The 21,359-nt window shown below is 51.0% G+C and overlaps 2 protein-coding genes across 4 annotated transcripts; one reads left to right on the top strand and one right to left on the bottom strand.

Annotated features, from left to right (window-relative positions):
- Positions 1-74: 74 nt before the first annotated feature.
- Positions 75-4,402, top strand: THYN1 (thymocyte nuclear protein 1). 2 transcript variants are annotated; one of them, XM_047751860.1, is made up of 7 exons: positions 75-214; positions 1,637-1,821; positions 2,429-2,497; positions 2,832-2,924; positions 3,453-3,548; positions 3,774-3,924; positions 4,203-4,402. In XM_047751860.1, the coding sequence occupies exons 1-7, from the start codon at positions 172-174 to the stop codon at positions 4,247-4,249; spliced, it is 684 nt and encodes a 227-aa protein (XP_047607816.1). In that variant the 5' UTR covers positions 75-171; the 3' UTR covers positions 4,250-4,402. The 2 variants fall into 2 exon arrangements, with proteins under 2 accessions (XP_047607816.1, XP_047607815.1); XM_047751859.1 differs by having other exon boundaries at positions 159-289.
- On the bottom strand, positions 2,137-21,359 carry VPS26B (VPS26 retromer complex component B). 2 transcript variants are annotated; one of them, XM_047751856.1, is made up of 6 exons: positions 20,923-21,359; positions 13,471-13,627; positions 11,431-11,595; positions 9,139-9,314; positions 7,257-7,399; positions 2,137-3,185 (listed from the first exon to the last, which is right to left on the bottom strand). In XM_047751856.1, exons 1-6 carry the CDS (start codon positions 21,143-21,145, stop codon positions 3,168-3,170), a joined length of 882 nt encoding a protein of 293 aa, XP_047607812.1. In that variant the 5' UTR covers positions 21,146-21,359; the 3' UTR covers positions 2,137-3,167. The 2 variants fall into 2 exon arrangements, with proteins under 2 accessions (XP_047607812.1, XP_047607811.1); XM_047751855.1 differs by lacking the exon at positions 2,137-3,185 and adding an exon at positions 4,823-6,901 and having other exon boundaries at positions 20,923-21,358.

Genomic DNA, 21,359 nt, shown 5'->3' with positions numbered 1-21,359 from the left:
CGCAGGTGTGAGGGCTAGAGCCTCGCGCGGGTAAAGGGCGGTGATTAAGAGAGTGAGGACCAGGAGCGCTTAGCGGCGCGCTCTGCGCAGTGGCGATGCTGACGTAGGAAACGCCCCGCCCTGCGCGGGAGCCCTCGGGGACGGCGGTGCTTTCGGCCCGCGGGGGACGCCATGGCGCGAGCTCGGAAGAGGCTGGCGGGTGCCGCTGGGCCAGGTGAGCCGGACCCTGCTGCGGAAAGGCGGTCGCTTAGTGCCGCTCACTCACCCCTGCGTATGGGGAAAGCCCTTGGTGGGTGGATTTGCTGTTTAACGTCCCAACTCTCCATCCTCCCTACCGAGCTTTACCCAGGGCATTTCCTGCTTCCTCTTCATTTGAGCAGTAAATGTTTGGTGAGCACAGAAGGCCACTGGGATACAGGCTGCCACGTGCTTATACAGCGCCTTTTCAGGGGCAATGCAAACGAGGGAGTGAAAGGATTCCCGGGAGTGCGAAAGCAGGGAGGAATCAGGGGATGCCTTGAGAAGGGAGGGGCTTTGAGTCCAGCCAAAAATAATGGGTAGGAAAGCGAGGTGTCATTTTTATATTCACAGGGAAGAAGGGCATTCTGGGTGGAAGGGGAGTAGGAGCAAAGCAATTAAAGATAAGACTATACTTCTTTTGAAATGGCAAGTGTCCCGGTTTGACCACAACACTTTTTGTTACTTACAGCATGGTTAAGTCCAAGAGGACCACCAGGAAAGTAGGAAGGCTCAGTATTATACATGCCTCATGGAGACTTACCTAGGAGCTTGGACTTAATTCAGACTTGGTAGAATGGTCTTTAAGTGGATTCAGATAGGCCATAGTGGCAGGATGTGTAATTATACATCACACATTCAGATTACATACTATTGCATAATTACAGATTACACATTCTATTGGATGTGTAATCTGGGACACATTTTCCAGGTGACTAGAACATCTCATAGATTGCATAGATTAACTGAGTTACAGTTACAGTAACACATTGCATAGGGTCTATCATCCAGTGAGAATTTAACAATTTAATTACTGAATGCCTACTCTGCTCCAGGCACATTCTCTAATTCTGTAGGACACAGCCCAGTCCTGCCATGCTTGTAAAGTCCTAAGTGAGCTGTTTTATCCAGCTTCTCTTGGCACCTTCAAAAAGTAGAAAGGAGGCGGGCCACAGAGCACACTGAGCAAGAAGTCTGAGATGACATGATAGCTAATATTTATTGAGCAATTATTATAACACCAGGCATTGCCTAAAGCTCATTGTTCGTATTAACCTTATTTAATGGTCAGAGCAAGTCTGCGGAGTAGGTGCTCAGTTTCCTTGTTAGAGAGAACAGAAGAGGGTGAGGGAAAGAAAACATCCAATGACTACTTAATATATGTCATGTGAGGTATTATCCTATTGAATGGATAATGCAGATGTCCTATAAAGTAGGTGTTCTGGTTCCATTTTTATAGATGAGGAACAAGTTCAGCAATTAAGCTGCCACTGTTAAGTAACCGTCAGATGTGGGATTTGAATCCAGCTCTCATACCAAAGCATGTGCTTTTCTTACAATAGAACTTTTTCTCTCAGCAATCAAGACAGTTCTGTGCTTTCTGCTTCTCCTGTTGCAGACAAGAAGGGGCCAGAAGGAAAACGGACTAAAACAAAGAACGAGTGTGAGGCATCTGCTAAAGTGGAGAACTCCGGCCTCCAGGAGACTTCAGAAGCCTCTGAAGACTGTGGGAAGAATCTCAGCAGATACTGGCTGATGAAGTCAGAGCCAGAAAGCCGACTGGAGAAAGGTGTAGACGTGAAGGTAAGGTCACACCTGTCTCCAAAGTGCATGGGGGACATGGCAGTGTCCTGCCACCCACTTCTTGTCTTTAAAGGGTAGGGGAAGGTAATAAAGGACAGAATCAGCAGGATACATTGCCATTAACCATCTCTTTTGTGAATCCTCTATTTAGGTCAGGGGTTGGCAGAGTTTTTCTCTAGAGAGCCAGGTGGTTGCTGTTGCAACTCTGCCTGCTGTGCTCCTAGGTATCTCCCCGCCAACAACTGGTATACAGGAAGTGACTGTAAATCAACCTTCAGAGTAGACTGGAGAAAATATAATTAGAGATACTACAGAAGAGATACACAATACTTTAATAAGTGAAATACAAATAACCATATTACTTTATCATCTGGATTACCTATTCAACTAATTTTCTGAATTAGCAAGGATAAAAAGGTAACACTTCTGTTTGCCCAGTGTAAATGGCTCTGGGGAGTACTTCCCAGGAAACTCATCCTTTTGAGACTCCTCTACTCATTCTGGCTGGCAGCACCCTCAGTGTAGGGGAAGGAACTGTTTGCTTCCACACATTCTTGCCAGTTGGTTCAGGATTGTTTAATGAGTGACTTTATGCCCTCCTGCCTAGTTCAGCATTGAGGATCTCAAAGCACAGCCCAAGCAGACAACATGCTGGGATGGTGTCCGCAACTACCAGGTAAGAGGGTAAGAGAAGACCTTGAGGCTCAGGGGATAAGAGCCTGCTTCCTTCTTAGGACTTTTTCAGCAGCAGAATCTCTTGGCCAGGGCTGTTTTTCCCAGAACCCAAACCTGAAAGTATTTAACAGATACTTTCATTTCTCTGACTGCATGCAGTTTTCAAATGGTCTGTGTTCTAGTCAGTGTCTTGATACAAGTCTGGATAAAAGGCAAGAATTGAGTTGGGGGGAAGTTGCACAAAGGGAAATCTAATAAAAGCAGACTCGCTTTCTGGGGCTAGTGTTTTCCACCGGTGGTGAGGATAAGTTCTTGCTTCTTCTCCCCTGGAATAGGCCCGGAACTTCCTCAGAGCCATGAAGCTGGAGGAAGACGCCTTCTTCTACCATAGCAACTGCAGAAAGCCAGGCATCGCAGGGCTTATGAAGGTGGGTTGTACAGGCTTTGGTCTAAAGTCCTCCTCTTTCAGGAAGACTTACTCATGTAGATACAGGGAAACAGCTTAGATAGGGAACAGAAAGAAGTACCCCTCCTCCCTATCCCTGCTATCACAGGAATATGTGACAAGGCAGGCCTTCATTTCAGGCCCCACTGGCACACACTTCTCTCCATTTCTTCACCTTGGTCTCTCAGCCAAAAAGAGGCCTAATGGTAGCTCTTCAGGCCAGGTGTTACCAAGATACAGTTAGCTGCAGGTGGAGAAATCGTGACACCAATAATAACCTTTAATATTTATTTCGCTTTAGAACATACTTTTAAGATTTTTGTCAAGATAAGGTTGATTTCCTATGCTTGCCTTAGACTATGTCTTATTTCCAGATATTTGAGCCCTTGTTGGCTCTATATCAAGACAGTTGGGGTGAGGATATGCAGGGTAAGAAAGGAAAGTTGGACTAAAGACTGGCTGTGGAGCTGACTCTACAGGCAAATGACTGGAGGCTTGGCTTTGATTTCAGATTGTGAAGGAGGCTTACCCAGACCACACACAGTTTGAGAAGAACAGTCCCCATTATGATCCATCCAGCAAAGAAGACAATCCAAAATGGTCCATGGTAAAAACTGCTGTTCCTCCTATCTCATGAGAGGGAAAGAATGGACAGAGGGGGAGGAAGAAGGTCTGGGGTGTTTTTGGGTCAGGACACAGAGCCCAGCTCTCACCTTGATGGGGTTACCCTGCCTTTGGAGAGAAAGACAAACTGGCAGCTTGCAAGCAGCTACAACGGCAGGCACTCTTAGCTGCATGTGTTTCTGTCCCAACCCCATGTGTTGTCATGTAGGTGGACGTACAGTTTGTTCGGATGATGAAGCGTTTCATTCCCCTGGCTGAGCTCAAAACCCATCACCAAGCTCATAGAGCCACTGGTGGTCCCTTAAAAAACATGGTTCTCTTCACTCGCCAGAGACTCTCTGTCCAACCCCTGACCCGAGGTAAGACCAGCCCTTTCCTTTTTAACCGTGTGCCAGAATGACTGTGAATTCACAGGTACTAGCTGATAAAACCCGGGCACAGTTCTTGTCTGTAACTCCCAAGAGCTCAGGAAGGAGCTCTGCCTGAGTTGCCTAGGACAGCTGTGCTCGGCAGGCATGTGGCCAGACACCCCCTAGGCATGAATGCCCACCTGCCTCTCGCCTTGGGAAGTGCCTGTCATGGCTCCCCTGTTCAGAAGATGCAGACCAGTCCTTCCCCTTCTTGCCCTCTTCTGCAGAGGAGTTTGACTTTATTTTGAGCCTGGAGGAAAAGGAACCAAGTTAACTGAGATGCTGCTGCTAGAATAGGCAAGACGCTGCTCTAGAGATGTCCAGCTGCCACAAGATAAGCAGGCGTGGGGAGCGTGCTTGTTATGTTCACCCGGGGTTGTATGCCGAGGTGGGGTTTGAGTACTTTGAATAAAACATGAATATCAAAGTCAGAAGTGTTTCTTTTAAATCAACCTTGGGATAGTAGATACCCCCCTGCCCATTTTTCAGTCCCTTTGGTGAGGTGTGGGGTGCCCTGCCATTGTCCTTCACAGCAGCAGGTACCAGATGCAACGCTTAGTCTGGCAACATCCACAGAAACAGAAGTTGTCTTTCTGTTCCAGCCTGCCCCTGAAGTATCTGGCCCCACAGGGGTTTAAACCAGCAGTTTAAGGACAAGTTGCCAGATAGGAAAAAAACTGGAATTCCTTTCTCAGTCACCTGCTTGTCTAAAAAAGGTGTTAATAAAACAGGTTTTATTGTTTGCCAGGGGCCACAGACATGAGGGGGCAGGTATTGTGAGTCAAGGTGGGGTGTCTCCTCATGTGTCAGCAGGGCAGGGTAAAAAGAGACCACAGAGCCTGGTGGATCATGGGCATGATGCCTTGGAGCCCAGGGGCTGGCTTTAATCAGAGAGACAGTGGAGACAGAGATTTTTGTTTAAACACAGCCACTGACAAGATGACACGTTGAGAAACTTGTAAACGGCGCAGCTGTAAGTCCAGGCTGCACAGCTTGGTTCAGGACCTATGCCCTCCCAGGGACGGGTGCAGAGAAGCAGAGGATCGGGGCAGGGTAAGAGCAGAAGGCCTGGCTCCTGTACGTGGCTCCTGAGAGGACCAGATTCTCTCTAGTTCCCTCAGAGGACAGGTTTAAGGTTTTGGTAAAGTTGAGAAGTGAATCTGTGTTGTCAGCTGGGAGGCAGAGGAATCAACGGGCACTTTCTAGTTCAGCTACCAGCTACTGTGGGAGGGTGCCAGAGCCTAATCTCACACCACAAGGAACACAGAAGCTGCCTCTCCCACACTCATCCCAGCCCTGCTGCTTATCCAGGGGCAGCTGCACAGGTTGTCCTGTTCCCATAGGGATGTCTTGCACCTGAACTTGGGGTTTGGCCTGGGGGAAAACACCTTCCCTTCTTGGCTCTGCTGCCTCCAGGCAACCTCAAGGGTCATACCAACTGTCCTTCCTTCCAGTCTCATGAGCCCTGCCCAGTCAGAGGCCCCCTGCTGCAGATTCTGAGGAAAAGAGGGGCCCGTGTTTTCCACACTAATTGAACGATGAGCAGGAGCCAGCTCCTCCGCTTCCCCACGACAGAACTCAGACTCAACCATGGTACTCGCTGGCCAGGGGGCTCTGCTTGGTCTTTCTCAATGGGAAGAGAGGTCAACAGGAGGCAGGAAGGATGTCCACACCCTTAACAGAACAGGCCTGAGCACAGGGTGACTGTGGGAGACCCCTCTTGTGTGACGAGAGCCTCCACATAAATGAAACAGTGGCAGCCTAGCCTCTGGTCAGTCAGCTGGTGGGGAGGACAGTGCCCCAGCAGGCAGTTACTCTGAAGCTGCCAGGTCTGCGGAGGCTTCCTCTCTCCCCGCAGCTGCAGGTGGGGAGTGTGGTAAGAGCAAAGCCTCCAGGTGTCTGAGACCAGGCCTCAGTTTCCGGAATGAGATGGAGAACAAGGAGTGAAGAGGGTCCACTCAGGGAAAGGCAGAGAAAGCGGGCCCTCCCTGGACCTCTTCTCCAGGAAGACGCACCCAGAGCAGGCTTGTTGGGGCCCTGAAACCTCCCGCCCGCAGGGCTAGCCACATCATGCACTGCTACTTTGCTTCCCCACCCAGCACCTGGCTCTGGCTCCCATGTCCCACCCTGATGCCATCTACACGTGACACAGACCCCCAGTGTCTCTGTGCCCAGAGACGATCAGCTAAGGGCCTTTCCACAGCCTCCTTATTGACAAGAGTCCACAGGAGGTGGAGAAGGGTGGGAGCTGGTCCCAAAGGTGAGGGAAAGGCCAGAAAGGGGGTGGCTTGTGGAAGCTTCAAAGCACCACATCCGAGACTCCCCAGGAGGTAGCTTCCTGGTCTTGAGCCCCCGCTGCCAGTTTGGCGGGTGGCAGGCCCGACCCCCTCTGCTACTAGCTCAGGGACAGTAGAGGGGACTGTAGGACGTGACCACCCAGGGCCCTGTTTATGTCCTGAACCAGGAGGCACAGGGAGCGGTGCCCAGGGGCCTGCTCTCTGCACCTTGCAGTTGCAGGCAGCCCCACACGGCAGGCCTGGGCAGAGGGCTCTCCTTCTGGGTCGCTGCCTCCCCCCTGTGCTCACAACAGCCACAGGGTCCCAGAGACATTGCTTCCCCACCCACACCCCTTGGGTTCTTCAGAAAAAAGGATTTACATCAAAACATGATTTGTTTTCTGGTTGCAAGTAGTGGGTAAGCTGAGCCTCCCACGCCCCGGCCGCTGGCGTCTGGTGGCCTGGAGCCGAGGTGGAAGCCCAGCAGCTCCCTGGCCCTGGGCCTACTGTCTGCTGTTGCCATCAGACAGCTGGCCCGGGGTCCGCGCCTCCCCCAGAGAGGTTGTGCCCTCAAAGCGCTGCGAGGCGATAGCCGCCTGGTGGGACATGCTCTTCCGAACGATGTCACCCTTCCGCCACAGCACCACCTCCTGCAGGACGGGAAGGGGCAACACAGCTCCATGAGGGAGAATCAGGGAGGGTCCCTGAGGCTCCATCTTCTACAGGGGAATCAGAGGCAAACGCCCCTCTGCTTATCTCTCAGCAAAGACAGCAGCTGCCCAGACCTTCGGGCCCCAGGGCTCCTGCTGACAGTGTGGCTGGAAGGGCAGAGTGGCTGCAGGGGTTGTGCCAGAGAAAGGGAACCTTCATCCTTGCTTTGGGGCTCTGGGTAAACCAAGTGGCACAGGGACTAACCAGCAACCCCCACCCCATTCTGTCTGCTTATCCTGTGGGAAACAGAACCTGGAGCCTGGTCTTTGCAGGAATGGGGGAGGGCACACTCACCTGCTGTTTGAAGTAGCGCCGTTCCTCCTCATCGATCAGCACCAGGTTGAGGTAATATCGCACGGAGAACTTCTTGTTGATGTCCCGCATGGTGGGGGTGAGCTCATAGCCGGCCAGGAAGAGCCGGATAGGGATGGACTCCCCTGCAAGGGCCAGGCAGGAATCAGAGTGAGGGGCAGAGCAACAACTCCACCGTACACCCCAGGGTTGGGGATCCCCACCACCACCAAGTGTGGCAGGGACACCCAGGCCAATGCTTCTGCTTCTGGAAAAGTGGCCTGCTGCCGCCCACTGATTGGCTGAAACAGAAACGTGACTAGGCCATTCTGCTCCCATGCTGCCACATCTTGTGAATGTCTCTCAGCTGAGACAAAACAGAGACTGGTAGGCAGTAGCGGGAAGAACAGCACAGGAGTCCTTAGTTATGCATCTCTAACTCATTTCATGTGCTAGCTGTTGGGTTTTGGTTTTGTTTTTTGCTTTTTAGGGCCACACCTGCACCATATGGAGGTTCCCAGGCTAGGGGTCAAATCAGAGCTGCAGCTGCTGGCCTAGGCTACAGCCACAGCAATGTAGGATCCGAGCCTCGCCTGTGACCTATACCACAGCTCATGGCAATGCCAGATCCTTAACCCACTGATCAAGACCAGGGATCGAACCTGCATCCTCATGGATGCTAGTCAGATTCATTAACCACTGAGCCATGATGGGAACTCCTAGCTGTTGGGTTTTAAAAAGAGCCTGGTTAACTCATCACAACACCTTCCATCCTATTTATCACAGCCACCCTCCCCCATGAAAATATGCCTCCCTTCTAAGATGGGGTGGCAAGGTGTGGTAGTCCAGAAAACAGAAAAGCCTCGCTCTGGCCCCAGTTCTCCACCAACCGGATGTATGACTCTTTAAGTCTGGTGCTTTCTGTGAACTGCCGGAAAATTGTGAAATCAGACTACATAACATTTTAGATCCTTCCAACTCTAACACTGTGCCTCTCCTAATATAAGCAGATCACAATTAGGGCAGTAATTCTGAGAAAGTCCAAACCTACAGTGCAGCCTAAAGCCAAACAAGGACCCTTTCTCGCTGGGAGCTCTTCTGTGCTGCTCTGTTTGGTTAGTGATATGGGGGGAAGACCCTGGCCCCACCTGCATAGCTGGGGAATCAATGGAATGAGCAGTCAAGATGGCTCAGCCCTGCCCAGAGGGCCTGGCTCCATGTGGAGCAGACTGGGAATAAACTGAATGACTCCCCGGCAACACCAAGCCCTTCTAGATGAAAACCCTTCAGCTGCAGCTGCTGCAGAGCCACAGGAGAACGAACACAATCACTACTCCCCATGATCACATCCATTCCCATGGAACCCAGCTCTCAGCTCCACTTATCCCAGAGGTCATGCCAGCTCTAGTTGGTCCCCAGAGCCTTCTGTCGGCAAGAGGGTCTATACTCAGTGAACTCCAAGAATGAATCATTTTACCTGAGATGGAACTAAGTAACAAAAATGACCATTCTGCTTTAATCTCTTGCCCCTTAGCAGCAAAGAAAAAATGCCAATAGGAAAAAAGTAATAGAATGTTGAAACCGTATCTACTAAACTGCCACTTTTCAAGCTTTATTGTTTTTGTTTTTTAAGAGGCATAAATAACTCTTGAGATTCAATCTGCAGTACAAGCTTGTCTATCCACAAGGACCAGATGGGTTTCTTGTTGGTCAAAGGTTGGAAGGGGCTTGGATTCCACATACCCAGCCCCCCTTTCCTCCTTCTTGGGACCCACAGTGCATGGAGATGAGGGAACAACAGGCTAAGAGGCCATCTGATGGGGACAGGATAATAATCTCCAAAGCCCCTCCAACATTTTAGGCTGGCCTCGGGGTAGGGGCTCACCTCTGACAGGCGCGCCATCCATGATCTCGTACTTGGCAATGGTGTCGTTCTCGTGGTACACATTGGGGCCTGTGCCTGTCGTCTCCCTCTTGATGATGTCGATCTCCATGTGCTTGATTTTGATCCTCACCAGCAGGAAGTAGATCTTCCCCACAATGACGTCTTTCAAGTGGTACCTGTGAAGAGGAGCCAAACATGACCCTCTGCACATGACAGGCCTGATTTCGGGAGAGGGCACAGCCCCCACACGGTGGGTGAGGGGTGTCCCTGCCACACTGGCCCAAGTTCCCAACATACTGCACTCTGACCCGCACTAACTTCCCCCCACGGTTCTACACGCAATTTAAAAGCACGTTTTCCTTGTGTGTCCTGTCACCATCTCCCCAGTGCATCAACTTTTTCAAACCTTCCGCACACGCATTTGTGTTTCTAGATAGCCTAGTGTGAGTAGCTTGGCCCACAGGTACAGGGACAGGTCCCACTCTCGCGCCTTCCAGGAGCTGGGTCTCAGGTGGTGGAGCTGCAGAAGGTGCTCTGTCCATTTATTCCCAGCTCTGCCCCTTGCTGAGGGGGTCATGGGTGTCACATCTGCTGAGCCTTCTGGCATCTCCCTTGGGGCCAGCAGTCAGCAGTAGAGCTGTTCAGTACCCAGTGTGGCTGGTGGAGAGCAAACCTTCACCCTGAAGCTTGGGGCAGGGGTGAACTCAGCCTCCTGTAGCACAGGGGAGGAAAGAGAGTTGGACGAGACAGAAGACATAAGCAGGATCTGGGGCGGTGGGGGGGGGTGCAGATGCAGGGTGGGAACCTGGGTTCCCAATTCCCTGGCCTGTGTTCTCCCACCACTTCCTGCCACCTTTCTGCCTCCAGCACACCAGGGAAAACACGGACACCTAGAAAAGCACAACTCGGATCACTCATGGCATCTTAGAAGGAACACTTAAAGCACTGATTTTCAGGGTGTTTGAATGTTTATAAATCAAATGCCCCTTTAATCTAACTGAAATCTTATGCTTAAGAAACACAAAGGAGCTGCTTTGGGGGGGCCCCAAGCCCAGGCCCTGCTCCTCCTTCACTGCATCTTTCCACTAACCTGCCTCAAACCCCTCATCTTTTGGATGAGAAACCCCAGGTCAGTACCTGCTAACCTGAGCCCAAGTACTTAATGGCAGGACAGGATGCTGTCCTAAGCTTGTGTGGCCTGGGTACCTACAGTGCACCTGCTCCTCTAGGGCAGTGCCAAGTCCAGCCTGTCCAGTCTCTGATGTGCCTGTTACATGCTCAGATTGGTCTTGAACACATTGAGCGCTAGAGGCTGCTTGAGCTCCTATGAGGTGGCACCCCCCACCAGGCAACTGAGGTGCTGGTGGGCAGGTACTCTGGGGACTCCACCCTGGGAAGGCCCAACGACCCCAAGACTGCTCCCAGTTCGCCCACCTGTCTCACAGGTGGCCTCGGCCAAGCAGGGCCCTCACACTAGGCTCTAGGCCAGAGGGCAAGAGAGGCACATAGCTTTCCTGCAGCCCTTTTCTGGGACTGTTCCCAGCCCTTCCCAGGAGAGCCATCCCACTGAGCCTCTGGGTGCTGGCCGGCCTGAGGTGAGGGCCTCCCCACAGGGAGAACCCTCCTTAGAGCTCTGTGATTTGTTTTAGCTCTCTGTTAACTGAATACACTTAAACTCTAACAGAGTTTAAGTTTATGTTTAAGTTTATGTTTGCTTTTGCATATTTGATTTTTAAACATTTTCAGGAATGTATTATATTGAAAAGAAAGACGCTTGTAGTAGATTTTGGAATTGTCAGTGAGTTCTGTGATTTACAAGTAATTAAGTATTCTGACATTCTAACAGTAAGCACAGTTTAAAACACAGATGGCCAGTTAAAATAAAATCACTTAAAGACCTTTGTAAAAAGGCATCGGATCTTCTTTGTTACAACTCATTTTAGTTGGAGAAGGAGGCAGTGAACTAAGCAGGAGTTTGGTCTCCTCACTTTGATTTCTAAAGACACTTGTAAACAGGACACAGATGATAAAGGATGGAATTCTGAGATTATTCTCATCAGTAGAAGGAATTCAGTACCTAGAATCCAGGACAAATACTTTACAGTTAGTTTTGCTTGACTTTGAAAGACATCGTGGGCTGTCTAACTTAAGTCTGCCCTCTTAATACACTTCAGCTGAAGCAAAAAGCAGCTCTCCTTCCTGGTCCGTGTTACTTCGGCCAGCCTGTGCACACATTCACTGGGTTACTCCATGGGTCAGCGTGGAGCAGCAAGGCAGGGCCCAGACACTCACTTGGATTTGTTGTACTCAAACTCAATGTGCAGACAGTCCTCGATCCCGACCTCCATCTTGATGGACGAGTTCAGCTCTGGGTACGTGCTCAGCGTGTGGACCACGATGTCCATCTCCTTGACAACATCGTTGAGGCGGCGGCTGATGGTGGCACGAAGGAAATACCTAGAGGAGATGTACGTGTGGTGAGAGGATGCTCCCAGCCTCTGGACACCACCTTGGTTTCCTCACCCAGTGCACTGACTTGAGAGTGCCCCTTACAGCCATCAGCCTCTGGGCTTCTGCATTCCTTTGAGAGTTCAGCTCTGTGCACCCTCCTCCCAGAAAAACACACTTAGCCACCAAATCCTGCAATTATGACTCCAGAGAGATCACAGAGCCTTCCCCAAACCCTCCTTGAGCCTGCGCTCTGAGCTGGAGGTGAGCTGCTCTCTGCATCCCAACAGCAAGCTACTCTTGCGTCCTCGGTGGCACTTGCCACCACCTGCCGTACACTGGATACAGCTTTTATTTCTTCAACTAACTCCTGGCTCTTTGTGCACAGGGGTCTTATAATTTCATGTTTGCCTGCCATTTATTGGACAATATTTGGTTAACAGCATTTTTCAAGTCCTTCCAATTAAAAAAGAGGAACAGGTCACAGAGAAAGTAGGTCAGTGGTTCATCCTCCAAGTGTTTCTTGCCAGACATAGGGTGGCTAAGATGGAGGCTCATGGGACACTCACAGCACCCTGGGGCAGACTGGCAAATCAACAGAAAAATGAGGACATGTGGAAGTGCTCATCAGATGTGGGATCCAGTGCTGTGGGAGTAGGAGGGCATTCAGGACATGAGAGCCTGAGAAGTAAAGTGGCAGAGATGAGAATGAGAGAGCCCTGGGCCAGACAACGATGGCCTCTGGCTGAGCCCAGGGTCATAGAGACATAGCCCTGCTGGGGGGGAGCCATTCCTGACTGCTGGCCAGTGCTTCAGCCTCCCCAGCACTCCGTCCCCTGAACCTAATTCTGTGCTGACACCCAGCAAGGAAAGAGGCGGCCCTCTAGCAGTCTGGACAAGCCCACTATGGTTGGATGGCCAGTGCTGCCCTCCTTTGTGCTGCAGGGACTGCTCCTCAGCTGCCCTCTCCTTCATGTGGGACCCTCCCCCGTAGCAGCTGTGGCTCCAGCATCGCCTAACTGCTCAGGTGCTCAGCCCCCTCCCCATGGAGGCAGGGCTTCATAACAGGTTGAAAAGGCGAAGGCCTCACATCAAGATCTGCAACCCTCGGCCTGCTCTGCTTCATGCTGCTGTCGAAGTGGGGGCAATGTCAGCATTTAGACCTCTCTGCAAAGGCTGAAAAAGAAGAGCCGCAGTCCCTCTTCGGACTGCCTCACCTCCCACGGTCCCACACACTGGCCTCTGGTGATGACTACGAGCTGATCTGCTGACCTCACAGGACAGGGCTGAGACCTGGAGCTAGGTGTCCAGAGGCCCTGGAATCAGTCCCTACCTTCAGAGTTTCCAGGACGGGAACAAGAAAAACAATTCTGGAGTTCCTGTCATGGCTCAGAATTAACAAACCTGAGACTAGTATCCATGAGGATGCAGGTTCTATCCCTGGCTTCAGTCAGTGGGTTAAGGACCTGGAGTGCTGTGAATTGTGGTGTAGGTTGCAGATTCAGCTCAGATCCCATGTTGCTGTGGCTCTGATGTAGGCCAGCAGCTATAGCTCTGATTCGACCCCTAGCCTGGTAACTTCCATATGGTGTAAGTGCAGCCCTAAAAAGACCAAAAAAAAGAAAAAAAAGAAAAGAAAAACAATCCCATGTACTGGAAAGATGTGTGTTAGTTTTTTAAAACCTCTCACACTGTGTTACATTTTATTCTCTCATCATCCCAAAAGACTGAGAGGACAGGTCTAGAATTAGTCTGAATCTATGACCCACTTCTCAAGCAACACAGCAGGACCACAGCACCTCAGCACTCCTTCGAGGCTTCCACACAGAGCCTCAGCAGGTTCACGTCCACGTGAACCAAAGTGGCAGCTTTGGTACCACTTACCGCAGCTTCACATTCTGCCCGGTGTAGGACTCATATGGCTTCTCCACATGGGTGAACTCAAAGTCGAAGGCCTGCGACTGGGTGATCTCTCCGGGCCGGGCCAAGTCCTTCACCAGGGACACAAACTCATGGTGGTTCCCACGGTCATAGTAGAGTTCTGTGGGGAGAGTGAGCGCCGGCCTCCTCGACCTGACCCCAAGCTATGGGGGGCCTGGCAAGGGGGGGTCCCAGCTGCAGGAACCCCTCTTGTGTAGGACCTCCCCCTAGACAAAGCCTCTAGTCTGGTTCATGACTCCCTCTCTTCCTATCCCCACCAGCACCCAGGCCACTGGGCTCCCTCCCTCCCCCACCAAAACACTGCGCTTGACCTAGAGACCCTGTGGCACAGTCAGAAGCCAACACGCTCCAGGATACCAGGCAGCACCCGTGGGGGATATACCAGGGGGCCCACTACTGAAATACCGTATCTCTCTCAACACATCTAAAAACATTTCTGGGAGTTCCTGTCGTGGCTCAGTGGTTAACGAATTCGACTAGGAACCATGAGGTTGCGGGCTCGATCCCTGGCCTTGCTCAGTGGGTTAAGGATCCGGCATTGCCGTGAGCTGTGGTGTAGGTTGCAGAAGCGGCTCGGATCCCGAGTTGCTGTGGCTCTGGTGTAGGCCAGTGGCTACAGCTCCGATTAGACCCCTAGCCTGGGAACCTCCATACGCCACGGAAGCGGCCCAAGAAATGGCAAAAAGACAAAAACAAAAAAACAAACAAAAACAAAGGAAAAAAACATTTCTAGCTTTGGAAAGCATATTCATAGTTGCGTAGTCTTACTGTCCTCTTGACAACATGTGCAATAGCTAGGATGGCCCTATCACCCACTGAACAGGTGAGGAAACTGAGGCACAGTGTGGTCAGTGACAGGCCTAGAGTCACAGGTTGGCTGCAGAGCTGTGATGAGTAGATTTCCCACTGCACTGCGTCTACTTCTAGGACCTGGGCTATTGGAGGTTAACAACCACTCAGAAGGTTTTGTGAGCATAGGAGGAAGGAAAGCAGACAAAGGACTCAGACTAGTACCTAACAGGTGGCAAATACCCCAATAGTACTAGCTGCTAGTGGTTTTTTTCTACCCCTCAGAGAGGATTCCACATGACCGAGCTGATGTATGGCTGTAATGTTATCCCATGTTATCCCGCATCTAAGGCAGGGGTCCTCAAACTGCTGTGTGCATCAGAATCACCAGGAGGCTGTGCTAAAGCACCGACTGCTGGGCCCCACCCCAGCAGTTTTGGATTCCAGGGGTCTGGGGTGGGGCCTGAGAATGACATTTCTAACAAACTTCTGGAGATGCCTCCTGTTCGTCCAGGAACCATAGTCTGAGAAGCACCCCTCTACATCCATCCTCCTCTGGAAACAGTTCTGCTATTTCTTTATTAGGAGTCACACCACCCACTTGTTCTAGATTATTTTATGCCTGTTTATACTCTGCTACTTAAGTATTAACTCTTGCTCCAGACATGGTCTTTAGAGATAAGGCCCATGTTGTCAGCTTCCTAGTGCCTAATTCCCAGCTGTGACTCTATGTGGCCATGTCAGTCAAGGGACCACCCTCAGGCATTTCTGGACTCTAGCCCTGCAGCAGGACAGGCCAGCAGGAAAGACATAGCAGGCAGTGTGCTCTCCCGCTTCTGCTGTTGGCTGCTTGGGGACAGAGATAGGTCCACAGGGAGGAGTGTTTGGGACAACCGCCCGCTAGGTCTGGCCCACATCTCTAGAGCACAGCAGGTCTCTCTTGGGGAGAGCTGAGCGTCAGGGGCTATAGGACAGACCCCAGACAGCAAAGGTCCAAGCCCTCCCAGGATCAGAGTCTTCTTGGGCCCGAGAAACCCGATCTCTTGGCTCCCCAGAGCCAATGCCATATCCAACCCTGTGGGGGATGACTGGAGGGAGAAAATGGTTTCAGGGGTGCCTTCAGTCTTGCTGCCCTGGCAGCTGGCCCTGATGCCCAGTCCACGGACCCTGTTCTCTCCCAGACAGTGAGGCATCATTGAACAGAGTGGGTTCTGTCCTAAGACCTATCCAACTCACGAAGAGAGCAATAGCGTGGCTAATCCTGAGCTAGGCTGCCACTTTTGTATGAATCCCTGTTGTTTTCTGCTTTCACAGTTTGTTGCTGATTTCCTAGGTAGCTACACTTGGACCCACCTTACATTACAAACTATCCACCTTCTCTTCCAAGTGGCAAGTGGAATCAGCTACAGGCAGCCCTTTAGAGCATGAGTGATAATAATCCATAAAGCTGCCAAAAGGGGGACTGCGGTTCAGGGTGGGTAAAAGTGAACAACCATCATTTGTTTTTGAAACCCCACAACTGAACCCCCATCAAGGTAAGGAAGAGCAGTGACCAGACAGAATAGAGCCACTGGCCCGCCCGTGACAAGGGCCCTCCACTTTTCTTGCTGATCCACTGTTACAGGGGCCTCTGTTGATGGGAAGTGACTCCTTAACTGGGGAACCTGGTGCCTCAGTTCCCAAGCACTGGATTCTGGCCCTCATCTCAGGTGACAGAAACAGGCAGAGCAAAGCCCCAGTGTCTGTGAACTTTAAGTGGGAAATCCCAGAGTCAAGAGAAAGATGGAAAGAGAATGATGGGCCACCCAAAGACAACCTGAGAAACAAAGCAGAGAAGGATCCAGAGCCTTCACAGAACACTGAGCTGCCTGTTCTCACCAGCAGGGGAGCCCTGGCAGGAGAAGGCCTTCTAGCCTGGCAGCACGTTCTCCCACGCGTGACGTCATGGAAGAGTTGCCAGTGTGCTATTTGAGTGGGGCCTGACAAGGCTTTTTAATTGATAATTTAAAAGCCATTTGCACTGCTTTTGCAAACATTGTGGGGCAAAGGGGCAGAAACAGCAGCCGTACTTTACTATTTGCCAGTTTGGTTTCCTCTTGCATAAATTAAAACCTAAAATCCAAGCCTGTTCTAGCAGCAGGTTTAAGCCTTAAAGAGATGGTAAACTGCCTTTTTCTACTCTAAAGATGTAGCCACAAGTTCTCCCTTGTTCTCCCCAACCTCCAAAGCCCTCAGGGACCAGTGTTGTAAGCAAGAAGGAGGAACTGGCAGGTTCTTTGTTAAGGTTACTTCCCTGTCTCAGGTCAACAAGAGGAAATGACTTCTGGAGTCAGAATGTTTTCACAGTGCAACTTGCCACTAACAGTTATGGAGTGAATTTGCTACTTTGGAAGGAAACTGAGACAGCTTTGCATCATGGGATCATCCCAAGAAAGACGCCCTAAGACCCGCTGCTGGGCCAGGCTTCACACTGGTCTTGGAAGAAACCTAAGCCAACCAGAGCAAAAAGCCTCTTTCAAAGAGCCTGCTCTTCATCCCATTTTTTCCAGCTGCTGTTTGCTGACCAGCAACCTGGCCAAGACTCCTGCTTGCCACAGGAGCACTGCAGGTCCACTCGGACCTCCTGGGCCTGGTAGATCTGCAGGAGCAGTAACGTCTCTGGGCTGCCCACACCCAGCTGGCCGCTGCTCTGCTCCAAGCCCTGCAGCAACTTATTAATCAGTGAGAATCACTGCATCTAATCACAGAGTGCCTCTCACTTAGCATTGGTGGCTTAATGAATTAAAATACAGAAAAGCCTCTGGAGTCTTCAGGCATAGGCTTGACTGGGGTTGATGGATTTAGATACACCCAGTGGCATTATTTTTTAAAATTTAAAAAAAAAAAATTTCAGAAGTTATTCTTTGGCTTTGGAGTGAGGGCTTTACATATCCACCCTCCTCTGCAAGTGTGACTTTCTAATCACCTTTGGGTTCTTGAACCCATTAACGTCGGAGGTAGCCCAACTCTGCCTTCTACTCTCCATAAGTGCTCCCCTAACAACTCCAGCTAAAACAGTCTCTCTGTCTTCAAACAATTACAGAACTTCCCCCAATACCCCTTATATGCCATACTGTGTTCTTCTAGAAATATGGGCCACAGAGAGACACAGGGGATGCCCTCACAACACATTCACTGATGTTGTTGGAACACAGAACAGGTCATTGGGAAGCATACAGTAGATGCAGGAAGAATCCCAACACAGCTCAAAAACTTGAGGAGGATAGCAGAAAAAGAACACATGTGAATAAATCAGGGGCAACATTCCAATGGCAACATCTGAGCAGTTGGTGCAGAACTGAAGGAGCCACAGGCCTGACAACTCTTATTTCTTATATTCAGGGAGAAATCACCCTCAACAGGGCATAAGAAAGAGCGATGAAAGGAAAACATAACAGCAAGCGGAGGACATATAGGCCCAATGCTCCCCTCTGTGGAGGTGCCGCAAGAGCTGTCTCTGATCGCAGTGGCTTAGAGCTGGGGCCCCAACAGCCCACCAATGCTCCGCCTCTCAACAGAAACCCCCAAAGCAAATCTGCACTCTCCCTTCTTTCCAGTTTATCTAGCTTTATCTAGATGAAATAATAAACTCAGAGAGCAGCTTCTGTAAATTCTCAGATCCGACCACTGTATCCAATCAGCAAACACTTCCTGGCAGCTATTCTGTGCAGCAACTGGGACCAGAGGTCAGCCACCAGGACTGAGGCAGCCTCTGGCTTTCAAGGGCTCAGAATTTAGAGAGGGAGATATCCAAGTTAACCACCCCTCCCCTGGCAAAAAAAAAAAAGAAAAAAATCACAAAGACGCAAGCTTGTCCGATCCCACTTGCAAAGCGGCACCAGTGAGGCCTCAGGAAGAACAGCAGAAAAAATACTCCAGTCAGCCTAGGAAGGTCAGAGAAGGCTTTCTGATGGATGTCATACCTGCTGGGCCGGAAGAACAAAGTAAGAGCTTGGATGGAAGGCCATTCCTCGCAGAAGGATGCTCACACACAAAGTGAAGATGCCAAGACTCTAGAAAGAACGTGATTATTTTTAGGAAAGAGGAAAGTATACATGGTAGGCTGAAGGGTTAGGGAGAGACTTGGCTAGAGAAAGAAAGGTAGAAGCAGCTCAGGAAAGAGCTGAATAACTTCTCCCCTTAATCAATAGGGAGTCAACCAAAAGAACTATAAGGAGGGGGCTGGCAGCAGCTTTTAGAAAGCTCACTTACAAAAGATGAGCTCAAAGGGAAAACAAGGCAGGAAAGCCAGTTCGAAGGCTGCTACACACAAAAACATCAAAGGCTGAGAACAGAGAGGAAGCACAGATTCCAGATGCCCTAGAGAGCTGTTGTAGAGGACCAACATTGAGCCAGGTTGCTGCCTTGGAGGAGGGTGAAGGGTCTAGATGACTCCGGGTTTCTGAGGCTGGATGGACTCAGGTGGCATGCCAAAATGGGGAACATGGGAGAAGCAGCAGGGCTCGGGCTAGAGCAGGAAGAGAAAGGGGTTTTTGGTTTGGATGGTCTTTGAGGGACCTGCGAAGTATCGGGGAGGGTCTAGCAGGCAGTTGGAAAGCAGGTGTGGAACTCAGAGGAGTTGTCAGAGTCTAAGACACCGAAGAAGTTCTTGCTGTGGCGGAACAGGACATGCAGTGTCTTTGTAGCACCAGGATGCAGGATTGATCCCAGGCCCAGCACAGTAGTTAAAGGGTCTGGCATTGCCACAGCTGTGGTGCAGGTTCCAACTGTGGCTCGGATCTGATCCCTGTCCCAGGAACTCCATATGCCACAGGGCAGTCAAAAAGAAAAAAATTAAAAAAAAAAAAAAAAAACACTTTAAGAAGACATTGAAGTGAAAAGAAGAGATAAGGTGGCCAGAGCAAGTTATTGTGTGAGAAGGGCCAGGAGACAAATGGGACCCCTTTCCTGCCTACTCCCAAAACTGAGATGAGAGAGGAGTTTTTCTGAACAAGGTCTGAGCTCCTGTGAAAATTGGGATATGCAGAGGACCCATACACTGGATCACCACACAGCTGTCCTTGCAAGGACTCTGTGGAGACCCTTCCAGAGGTTTCCACTTGGGGGAGCACGTCTTCTGGGAAAAAACATGGGGAAGAGAGATGGAGGTGGGGGTGAGGGGGCTGGCCTGGTGTGAACATTCCTGTGGACAGTTGACAGAGTAATCAGGCTGGCGTTTTAAAGGGCCAGCCCCTGGAAACTTCTTGATAGGTCCAGCTAAACAGGGCAAGGGAAAATGACAGTGATCATCCTAACTCCCTTTCACGAGTACTTGCGAAGCATGCCAGCTGTGCACTTCATGGATGTCGACGACCTCCAGTCCTCACAAGACCCTCAAAAAAGTTATAAATGGAGCCTGTGTAATTTAAGTAACCCTCTGCTTGACCCTCAATCATACAGCAGGCTTTTCTAAGAAACGCACAGGTAGGACACATGCATTTTCATCAGGAGGAAAAAGAAATCCATCATAAGAAGGTTAATTACATAAATCACTTTATTCTCAAGCTGCGGAACTCTTCCCAGGAAGCAGAGAAAGAAAAGGGAAAAAGGAAAGAAGAAAGAACCAAAATGAAGAGACTATGGTTTACAAGAAGGTAAATTTTGAGTGAAACAAGGAGGAAGGTGTCTGGAACACAATGATGTCAACACTGTTACCCTCATAGAGTAGTGAGACCACCCTGTATATCACCAGCACAGCCAGACCTCAGAATCTCACCGAAGTGCCACCCACTTCATGCAGAGTCAGGAAAGCAACGAAGGAGAAAAACCACACAACCACAACCTTGGGGAAGTTACAGCTTCGCTCCAATGCTCTCAGGTCACCTGGTAGAGCCCCTTAAGTACAGGACACAAACATTCCACACTGTGCACAAAGCCTGGTCCCTAGACACGTGATTCTGTAGTATCCTTGCCTTACAGGTGAGAAAGCTGAGGCCCAGAGGTGTGGGTCGACTTGGCCCAGAATACTAGGTATTCCTACTGCCTTTCATTGTCTAGTTGTAATTGCTAATAATTATGTTCGAAGACAGAGCCTTGAAAAATTCTGACCCCTTAATTTAGGTCTTAAGAGCATCATTTCTTTGTGTTTAAGAAGAGGAGTCTGCTGAAGACTGTGTTCTAATCAAGAGGTCTTAGGAAAACGGGCTGGGTGGACAGAAGGCCAACGAGGAGCTCAGTGTGGGACACAGGTACTAGAAAAGGGTGGTCGGCCTCAGGACTCGGTGAAGTGGCCACGACCTGCGGGCGGGCCCAGCAGCACTGAAGGCCCAGTAGGAACAGCGGCTGAGACCTCTCTGGTGGGCAATCAGGATCGCGGGAGGGCGGGGGATTGGAGAAATAGGGAGTTGAAGTAATGGGGGCAGGGGTTAAGGGGAAGGGTTAAGAACCAGGGGATCGCGTCAGAGGCCAGGGTTTATAGAGGAGTGGGGCACGGGGGTCGAGTGGGGGGGTCAAAGGAGGGGTTAGGGGGTCGAGGATCAGGGCTCAGGGTCAGGGTCGGGGTGGGATCTGGGTTGAGGGGCAGGTCTGGGGGAGAAGGACTCGGGGCGGGGCGGACCCCTCACTCACCGATCTGCCCAATGAACTCGACCTTGATACCCTGGTGCTCCAGCCGCTTGTTGGGGTTTTTGAGCGCCAGGCTCACCTTCCCGGACACCGTCTCCCCATCGTAGAAGAGGAAGTACTTGTCCTTCTTCCCATCCTCCGTCTTGTGCTCGGCCCGCTTCCTGCTGTCCGCATCGTTCAGCAGGATGTCCACCTCCACGCTCTGCCCGAAACCGAAGAAGCTCATGTCCCCGCCGGGCTGGCCGGGCCTGGGAAGGCCGAAGGGCTGGACTTGGCGCCGACGCCCGCACTTGCCGGGCCGGCGCGGTTCCGGGGACAGCGCAAAGCGGGCGCTAGGCACCCGCCCGCCGGTGCGAGAGGCGCCGACCAGCCAGCCAGCAGTCGGGCCCAGGAGCAGCGCCCGCTGCTACAGCCGCTCAGCGGGAGGCGCCGGACTCACC

The sequence above is a fragment of the Phacochoerus africanus genome, chromosome 11, assembly GCF_016906955.1.
Source record: "Phacochoerus africanus isolate WHEZ1 chromosome 11, ROS_Pafr_v1, whole genome shotgun sequence".
NCBI lineage: Eukaryota > Metazoa > Chordata > Mammalia > Artiodactyla > Suidae > Phacochoerus > Phacochoerus africanus.
This window is presented reverse-complemented; position numbering and strand designations above follow the sequence as displayed.

What these genes read in the sequence shown, in the direction of transcription:
- THYN1 (XM_047751859.1), top strand. Translation starts at nt 172, where the DNA reads ATGGCGCGAGCTCGGAAGAGGCTGGCGGGTGCCGCTGGGCCAGGTGAG. An exon ending in GCATCGCAGGGCTTATGAAG is followed by an intron (nt 2,925 to 3,452) that starts GTGGGTTGTACA and finishes CTTTGATTTCAG; the next exon opens with ATTGTGAAGGAGGCTTACCC. An exon ending in TGTCCAACCCCTGACCCGAG is followed by an intron (nt 3,925 to 4,202) that starts GTAAGACCAGCC and finishes CCTCTTCTGCAG; the next exon opens with AGGAGTTTGACTTTATTTTG.
- VPS26B (XM_047751855.1), bottom strand. Translation starts at nt 21,145, where the DNA reads ATGAGCTTCTTCGGTTTCGGGCAGAGCGTGGAGGTGGACATCCTGCTG. An exon ending in GGGCAGAATGTGAAGCTGCG is followed by an intron (nt 11,596 to 13,470) that starts GTAAGTGGTACC and finishes CATCTCCTCTAG; the next exon opens with GTATTTCCTTCGTGCCACCA. An exon ending in GGATGGCGCGCCTGTCAGAG is followed by an intron (nt 7,400 to 9,138) that starts GTGAGCCCCTAC and finishes TGGCCCTTGCAG; the next exon opens with GGGAGTCCATCCCTATCCGG.